The sequence below is a fragment of the Pseudogymnoascus verrucosus genome (assembly GCF_001662655.1).
Source record: "Pseudogymnoascus verrucosus strain UAMH 10579 unplaced genomic scaffold scaffold_33, whole genome shotgun sequence".
Taxonomy (NCBI): domain Eukaryota; kingdom Fungi; phylum Ascomycota; class Leotiomycetes; order Thelebolales; family Thelebolaceae; genus Pseudogymnoascus; species Pseudogymnoascus verrucosus.
Window position 1 is genome coordinate 232,074 of NW_017263684.1, and position 7,685 is coordinate 239,758.

General features: G+C 51.0%; 4 protein-coding genes across 4 annotated transcripts in view; 2 read left to right on the forward strand and 2 right to left on the reverse strand.

Annotated features, from left to right (window-relative positions):
- The first annotated feature begins 916 nt into the window (after window positions 1-916).
- On the forward strand, window positions 917-2,031 carry VE01_07380 (uncharacterized protein). Its single transcript, XM_018276815.2, has 2 exons — window positions 917-1,209; window positions 1,272-2,031. The coding sequence occupies exons 1-2, from the start codon at window positions 1,075-1,077 to the stop codon at window positions 1,800-1,802; spliced, it is 666 nt and encodes a 221-aa protein (XP_018128884.1). The 5' UTR covers window positions 917-1,074; the 3' UTR covers window positions 1,803-2,031.
- Window positions 2,032-2,367: 336 nt separating this feature from the next.
- Window positions 2,368-4,979, reverse strand: VE01_07381 (uncharacterized protein). Its single transcript, XM_018276816.2, has 3 exons — window positions 4,909-4,979; window positions 4,123-4,824; window positions 2,368-4,068 (listed from the first exon to the last, which is right to left on the reverse strand). The coding sequence occupies exons 2-3, from the start codon at window positions 4,714-4,716 to the stop codon at window positions 2,404-2,406; spliced, it is 2,259 nt and encodes a 752-aa protein (XP_018128883.1). The 5' UTR covers window positions 4,717-4,824; window positions 4,909-4,979; the 3' UTR covers window positions 2,368-2,403.
- A 125-nt stretch (window positions 4,980-5,104) lies between these two features.
- On the forward strand, window positions 5,105-6,998 carry VE01_07382 (uncharacterized protein). Its single transcript, XM_018276817.2, has 3 exons — window positions 5,105-5,205; window positions 5,261-6,462; window positions 6,512-6,998. The coding sequence occupies exons 1-3, from the start codon at window positions 5,169-5,171 to the stop codon at window positions 6,935-6,937; spliced, it is 1,665 nt and encodes a 554-aa protein (XP_018128882.2). The 5' UTR covers window positions 5,105-5,168; the 3' UTR covers window positions 6,938-6,998.
- A 282-nt stretch (window positions 6,999-7,280) lies between these two features.
- VE01_07383 (uncharacterized protein) overlaps window positions 7,281-7,685 on the reverse strand; it is a gene marked incomplete at its 3' end in the record, with an annotated part of 1,766 nt that continues 1,361 nt past the window's right edge. Inside the window, exon 3 of the mRNA XM_018276818.2 lies at window positions 7,281-7,529. Within this exon, the coding sequence (XP_018128881.1) occupies window positions 7,281-7,529 (249 nt within the window). The remainder of the gene's footprint in view (window positions 7,530-7,685) is intronic.

The window sequence follows — 7,685 nt, forward strand, 5'->3', positions numbered from 1 at the left end:
AATGCTAGACATTAGAGTAGTCAAAATGATGGATACTTAAGCATCTCGAAATCAGCGCACGTATCGACCCATATCCGTATACGCCGTGTTCCTTAACCACCCTAACTCCTCCCACTGTAAAATCCGTCCGCATCGTCGCCTTCAAGCTTAATTCACAGCGTCCCTCCACCAGCTGCACCATCGCGATCTTACGATCCCTGGTACTTAAAAGGTCACATCTTAGCTCTAGGGCCTCCCTAATGAGGAATGGCCATTGACCGTATACTTGCTATAGCACGCAAATACCGCAAGGTCGCCCTAGTCAATACCTGAGCAGTGGTGGAACGTATGTAATCATCTCACAAGAGTGTCTTGCGCATGGTCGATGCAGCTGCCGCGAAAGCCAGAGATACCGTAAGTGTGTTAATCATTCCAACCCCCTCTTCAACGAATCCAGCGCTCTTTCGGATAATGTGTGCATCGTCGTACTCGTACGCTCCGAAATAAAGGGGCCCAGCTTGTCACAAAAGCTTGATTCGCCCTGGCGGAAATGATCCTTGCCAAATTCCGTGTGGGGATCCACACGAACTCGGCTCGCTGGATCGGCTCGCCAGAAGCGGGATAGGCGGGTGCCTAGGGCGCGGTGGTTACATTAGGGGATCGATAGTTGCAGGACCATGGCAAGGGGAGGAGCAGGTCGGTGTTGGATGCGTGGTGGAGGTTGTTGTGAGGTTTAGAGGAGGTGGGGTGATGATGGTGAGAGGGGGATACTGGGGATTGAATGGATTTGAGGGAATAAGAGGAAAGGACTTTCGCTGCGTGGGAGCGAGAACGAGTCGTTATCCCGATATCCTCAAGTCTAGCCCTCGGAAATTTTAGCCGCGTATGCAAGAAATGAGTTACTTTATTTTAGTCCCAGTCCTCAACATACCGTACTATAATAAATAGCGCTAGAGATCCCCCCGTCTCGATCGTCCTGGACGTTGCTCTTCCTTTCTCACTCTTGAACAAGCTGCTCGCTCAAATTTTCCACTCGTTTTGGTTCACATTCCAGACATCATTTTTGTTAGTAGTACATAACTCACCACCTCCAAAATGCACAAACTCGCCCTCGCCCTAGGACTCTTCCTGAGCCCCGTCGCTGCGGAGTACACCACCACCCTCCTCGTCCCCGGCCTCGACCTCGACCCCCAAGCCATCGGCGGCTACGTCGGCAGCGTCATCGCCACTGTACCCCTCCCCCCCCTTTTTTCCATCCCCCTTCACACCACGCCACTAACCTCCCCTCCCAGGACGCCACAGCAACAACCTACGCCCTCTCCTGCCCGCTCGCCGTCGGCAACGCCTGCGGTGTCCCCGCCAGCCTGCTCATAACCCAAGGCCCATCAACACTGCACTACGCCTTCCCCACCGGCAGTGGCGACATGACAGCGGACTGCAAGCTCACGGGCACGCAAGGCGTGTGTAGCGGCTCTATCCTCGCGACGGGGGCGCAGCATGGGGTGGTCACGGTGGGGTATAAGAGTTTTGGGATGTATGATGAGGTGGTGGTTACGATCACGGGGGCGGCACCGGAGGCGACGGGGGAGGGGGGTGCTGGTGCTGCGACGGCGACGGGAACGGCGACGGGGGAGCCGGCGGGGAAGACGGCTGGTGGCTTAGGGAGCGGCGGCGGCGCCCGGGGGGAGGCGAGCAGTGCCACGGGTAGCTCAAGCAGCGCCGTCAGCTCGAAGGCCAGCACGGGGGGGATGCCTATGATCACTGGGCATGCGCAGTGGGTCATTGGAGGGGCGGGTGCGGCGGTGGCGATTGCTGCTATGTAAGGAGGATGGAAGGCGGGTTAAGAAGTGCTAGAGTATCACATTGAAAATGAGGAAATCCCTATAATGTTGTCTAGTCACCCCATTCTCTAGACGCTGGCGTGGCGGGGGGTTGCTTGCTGTGCTTGGGGGAGAGGTTAGTAGGATTGTTGTCTAAGATAAGACGAGGATTCTGAGGTGGTTCCTGAATAGAAGCTATTTTGTGATAATGTCCGTGGCCAAATCGCCGCCGTCCTGCGTGGTCTTCTGGCGTCCTAGCTAAATCTGGATCATAGACTCAAGAGAACTGGGCATCCCGTCCGCTCTGCCATACATAAGCTTGTAATCCACTTGCTTTTTACTCTCAATCGTGCCAATAGGCATAGCGTGGAATCTGAGCCCCTTACCACCTTAAGGGGTGAAGCGAGGGTGAGTAGGGTGAGCAGGGTGAGCCGAGGGGTGAGAAGTGTTGGTGGGAGGACCGGAATACGGAGACGGTGCCTCCGGTGGCCGGAACTCTTCACTTTGGCGCAACAGAACAGAAGGCTTCAAACAGTAGAACAGATCAATTGAATTTCAACCTAATCTACGGCTATATGCTTAAGAATCTATCACAAGTCGTTTCTCATTTACAAAAGTCCAGGGCAGTAAGCGTTAGCGCCCTAGTAACTTTTCTAATAGAATCAACTGTTGCCCACTCTGTTGCTGCATGTGCACCGCCTCCATTAACGCCAAAGAGAAGGGCTGGAATCTCTGCCTCAGCCAGTAAAGCGCAGTCGGTCCAAAATCTTTCTGGTCGTAGTGTAGCTGGCATTCCTAACGCATGTTCGATGTTCTGGAGAGCACCGGAGACGAAAGGTTCGTCTTTACTGATATGGAAGGGGTTTCGAGACATTCCTATGCGAGTCTCATACTTGAAATTCGGCATTGTTTTGGTGAGGCGATCCAAGATGCGGCGGATTTCAGCGACAACAATGTCTGGCGTCTCTCCCGGAACTGTACGTCGTTCGATTGAGATGGTGCAAACCGCTGGATACGATGTAAGCTCCTCCCCTCCCTGAATCAAAGACGCATGAATAGAGCCGGTCCCCAAAATCGGATGACCAGGTCCTTTCAAGATATCTTGACTATATTTGTCTAGCTCCACAAGAAAATGCCCAGCTTTGCAAATCGCATCGATGCCTAAGTCTGGCCTGGAACCGTGGGCAGATCTGCCTATGATATCGACGTACAGCCATGTGAACCCCTTGTGGGCGAGGGTGACATTGAGGTTCGTCGGTTCGCTCACGATAGCCCCGTCTGCTCTCCACCCTGCCTTAAGCACCTCTTCGGTACCAATGCTGACGTCCTCTTCGTCTGCAACGGCAGCAATCATCACGTCTCCGGAAAGTTGAGAGACCTTTGCCGTTGCCAAAGCTACAAGTGAAGCTGCTATTCCGGCCTTCATGTCGTATGCCCCCCGACCAAAGACTGACCCATCTCTAATATCTCCGCTTAAAGGATTGCCATCGTAACCAGCCGTCGTCACTGTATCGATATGGCCGGTTAACAGGAGTGATTTACCTCCTCCGGTCCCTCTTGATACACCAACAACTGAGGGACGACCTGTGGTCTTCTCAAGCCAGTGCGTTTCGATGCCCCTGTGTTCAAGCCAAGCAGATATATAGGTTGCAATTTCCAGCTCCCCAGCGCCACCAGCTCTCGAGAGCCCAGGGTTGGTAGAATCGATCCGGATCAAAGCTTGTGTGAGCATGACTGGATCTTCGATAGACACGTCCATGGGTACGTCGTACTCTCGAGGTCCTTCGGTACATAGTACAACCACCACCGAGTCCTTATCCAACTTGAATATATCAGAGTGGGAGCGAGATATATGTTTCAATGCCGCAAGTGGTGCAGCACCACATGGCCCAGCGGAGACCCCAACTTCCCGGAGGTTCCCAACAGCTTCGTGGGCTTCGGCATCAGAGACGGTGACACTTGCATCGACTCCATTTCTGAGCACCGGCCAAGCTGTCGTTGATAGTGTACCGCAGTTCATCCCGGCCATGATGGTCTTCCGTGTAGGCACAGTAGTCAACTTATCCGCAGCCAGGCTCTTCCAGAGGCATGCCGCACTGTCTGGCTCTACAGCTAGGATCTGTGTAGCTCGGCCAGGAGTTTTGTAGTGGCTGACCACAGCATGCGCAAAAGACCCTACTCCAACGGGAGCAATTACAAGGTCAGGTGCTTTACCCATAAGCTGGACGTCGATCTCAGCCATCATGGTTGAGTAGCCTTCAACGACCCACTAGAGAAATGCATTGATTAACCATTTGAACCTGGACGGCGGAATAGGACTCACCTTTGGAATCTCCTCGTAGCCATCAAAAGCCGTGTCTTGAACCAAAATTGCCCCATATCGGTCCGCTTCCTGCCTCGCCATTCGAACTGCCTCGTCGTAGTCCCCATCAACTAAAACAACTGTGGCCGCTTCTGATTCCAGCAGAGCTATTGTGGCTTTGTGCAGGCAACGTGGGACAAATATCTTAGAGGAGGTTTCAAGAATGCTTGCTACCCTTGCGACCGCTCGCCCATGATTTCCCTCAGTGGCAGCGGCCAGTGTTATTGAAGCAGCTTTTACACTCTTGCGGAGGGTTGCAAAGTCAGTATCGATAGGAAGCTTGGTCTTCCCGATAATTGCGCGAAAAGCTGCCCAAGATGCACCCAGGATCTTGAATGACGGCAAGCCACACCGGCTGCTTTCGTCTTTCACATACACTGCTTTGACACCAATCTCCGCTGCGAGTTTGTCCACAGCTACCAAGGGTGTAGGCTCGAACCCAGGCATTTTCTTATGGAAGTTGGCTATAGCTTCGCTAGAGCCTGGCGACGCTGAAATCCATGTCTGCGCTAGAGGGTTCACGTACGGAACGCGTCTGGTTGAGCGAACGGCCATCTTGGATTTCTACAAGACAATGACTTTTGTTGGGCGAGATACTTAGTTGGTTGCAAGATGAGAAAAATCACTTTGTGGTTGGTTGCCATCCTTTTATAGAAAGCCAGGCTTGGCCATACATTAGTATAACCAAACTTATTCGCAAAGCAATGACTGTATTCAAGTGCAGACAAGAATGTAGGGCTAGATTACCTATTAATATAGGTACAAGTACCGGCTGTGCATATGATCTGCCCTTGAACGGCGATACTAGCAAAAAGAGGTTTCGGCTATTGAGATAATCCCATGAAATTCCGTCTATCTTATCTCTTCGGCTATTTCTACGTCTATTTGTTCGTCTATTTGTTCGTCTATTTGTTCGTCTATTTGTTCGTCTATTTGTTCGTCTATTTGTTCGTCTATTTCTTCGTCTATTTCTTCGTCTATTTCTTCGTCTATTTCGTTCGTGAATAATGACGTCTAGACGTAGTGCCCCTCGTAGCAAGAACGGTTCGGCTCCCACTCCCCTGTTTCTATTTCAACGAAAGACTGACCGTTAGAGCAGGTTGTTGGACTTGCCGAGCACGTAAGGTCAAATGTGATGAGTGTCAACCTATATGTGCCAATTGTGAGGATCGTGCTCTTAATTGCGACTATGCACCACGCTTGAAACCCAAACGCCGCCAGCGCCAGCGTTCTGATATTGAGAGGAGCCCACTAGCGTCAAATGACAGGGCCATACTTCGAGCTGGCCACGATTCCTCTGCTAGCGGGCCTATTATTAACAAGCCTTCGATCGAGTCATCTTCTGACCGATCACCTGTTTATAATTTAACCCACAACACTGCCGATCGCTTTTCTACTCACAGACTAAGTGTCGCATCTCCAGATGTCTCCAGAACAGTCCTCCCCTCCACAGCTGGCGATGAGAATGAGTTGCCCCTCAATCTCACTTCTAACGACTGGCCAATACCCCTGACTTCAACGGATTGCCAAGCAATCCATCATTATATCAAAGACTTTGTCCCCCGTATGGTGCTCAAGACACCACAATGGTCATCCTACTCTGCCCTCCTCCATCTGTGCACGAAGCACGCGCTCCTAGCACATCTTGTCGTGGCATTCTCGGTTCGGGATATGGCCCACGAAGACGACGCAGAGTTGGACATACTTGCCATCGAGCACTACCGGAAAGCCCTGGGGATGTTCATAGAACATCTGGGATCATCTAATAGAGAGTTGTGGATAACGTTTCCTGCTTTATGGTTATTTATTCACTATGAGCAGCAGTACGGCGATAGCCCTCGAGCCCTACAGAGGCATCTCGAAGGTGTCAGAGACGTCGTTGATTCTCATGGCTATGCGCTGTTTCCCGGATCCATCGGGGGATCCACCACAATGAACGTGGCCGGGGAAGAAATGCCTCGTCAGATCCTAGATCGACTTGCGCTTTGGACAATCTATCATGATGCTGCCGCTGCAACGTTTGGCTTTGGTGGAGGCCTTATACGGCTGCTGAAAGAGCAGTATCCTGGATCAATAGAACGGATACGGCCGAGTTCTAGCACGGCAATTAGGGATGCGTGGGGAAGTGGATATCCGCCGGAGGAAAACTTCTGGGATCTGCAAGTGATCCCTTTGGAAAATCTTATGCACGAGAGTATTTTGCTGAGATACGAACTATCTCTTCTCAGGCAAGGTAACGAGAATGGGTTGGATGCCAAGGGTTTGATCTCCATCGGGCGAAAGCTCAAACAGCTTGAGCAGGTAGGGAATCTAATATCAGGTGCTTGAGAGAGGTTAACGAATATCGTAGGAGTACTCGTCGCTTATAGAAGCAGCCCTGTCGAGGAAAATTGAACGGACCACAATTCTATCCAACATGTGCGTAGCTGCAGCAACCTATCTTGCAGTGGTTATACAATACGAGAGACTTGCTTTTGAAACATGTCCCTCAGCTGCTGTATCTAAGACGCTTCAGGCATGCGCAAGCCTTCACGAGTATGAAGGCGACGGCTATATGCGGAGGGTAGCATGGCCGATGTTTGCAGCTGGACTGGAAATAGACGATCCAATCCATCAATCCTGGCTTCTAGAGCGTTTCGATAATATAAAGGGCACGAATATGAGGCGTGCCGCCATTGTTTTGAAGGCGGTCTTTCTCGAGAAGAGGAAGATGAAAGGACCTGTGGACTATCTCTCTTGGATTAAGGCGGGGAAGTTTCAGGGATTTGTGATATAGAACATGTAAGATGGAGCTGTAATAGTAAAATCTGATAGCTTCCTAAACTCCTCTTGTGGCACAACCGAAATTTTTCACTACTTTCTGGGTTAACAGGTGATAGATAGACACCAAGCCTGCTTTGCCACTGTTGATTCGAAGATAGAACAGTTTATGCCGGCCCGTTGACATAAATTCCTTATTAGTATACTCCATCCCTTGAGGTACCCGCGCCGAAAGTCTTGCTAAGTATTGGTTTCGACTAGTCAAGGTGAGTTAGTTGCCTAATCGGCTTCTGTAGAGAGAAGTCACAGCTTCCATAAAGGCATAGGCATACGACCAGTTTGAGTCCGGCTCCAGCTTTCTAAGCGATGTGCTTTGGATTCTTCGGATCTATTCTCTCTGCTATCTTCAGATCTCGCTCACGCTGCTCAGTGCCGTCCTCCAACGCCTTGTAAACTCCGATTGAGAGAGCGGTTTCCTGGATTTGTTCTGCCCTGGCTTTCCTCACCTCCTGATACGCAGCTAGGGCGCGAGGAATATCTTCGAGAGACTTCGCGCGAGCTAAACAATTTGCCAGAGCTCCTCCATCGCCCACATTAGTCGCGGTGCCCTATTAATACAATCTTAGAGCATTTTTAGAAAAGTTTAATTTCACATACCAAAAAAAACACTCTTAAGCGATTCTAATTCAGGGTATCTTCATGCTCTCTATAAAATATTAAACATTATACCACAGCGCCAGCGCTACAACCCCCCCCCCCCCCCC

Bases quoted from the DNA above. Each gene is read 5' to 3' on its own strand.
- VE01_07381 (XM_018276816.2), bottom strand. From the start codon at position 4,716: ATGGCCGTTCGCTCAACCAGACGCGTTCCGTACGTGAACCCTCTAGCG. The intron at 4,069-4,122 runs GTGAGTCCTATT...GCATTTCTCTAG, and splicing joins GCTACGAGGAGATTCCAAAG to TGGGTCGTTGAAGGCTACTC.
- VE01_07380 (XM_018276815.2), top strand. From the start codon at position 1,075: ATGCACAAACTCGCCCTCGCCCTAGGACTCTTCCTGAGCCCCGTCGCT. The intron at 1,210-1,271 runs GTACCCCTCCCC...CTCCCCTCCCAG, and splicing joins TCGGCAGCGTCATCGCCACT to GACGCCACAGCAACAACCTA.
- VE01_07382 (XM_018276817.2), top strand. From the start codon at position 5,169: ATGACGTCTAGACGTAGTGCCCCTCGTAGCAAGAACG. The intron at 5,206-5,260 runs GTTCGGCTCCCA...CCGTTAGAGCAG, and splicing joins TGCCCCTCGTAGCAAGAACG to GTTGTTGGACTTGCCGAGCA. The intron at 6,463-6,511 runs GTAGGGAATCTA...CGAATATCGTAG, and splicing joins AGCTCAAACAGCTTGAGCAG to GAGTACTCGTCGCTTATAGA.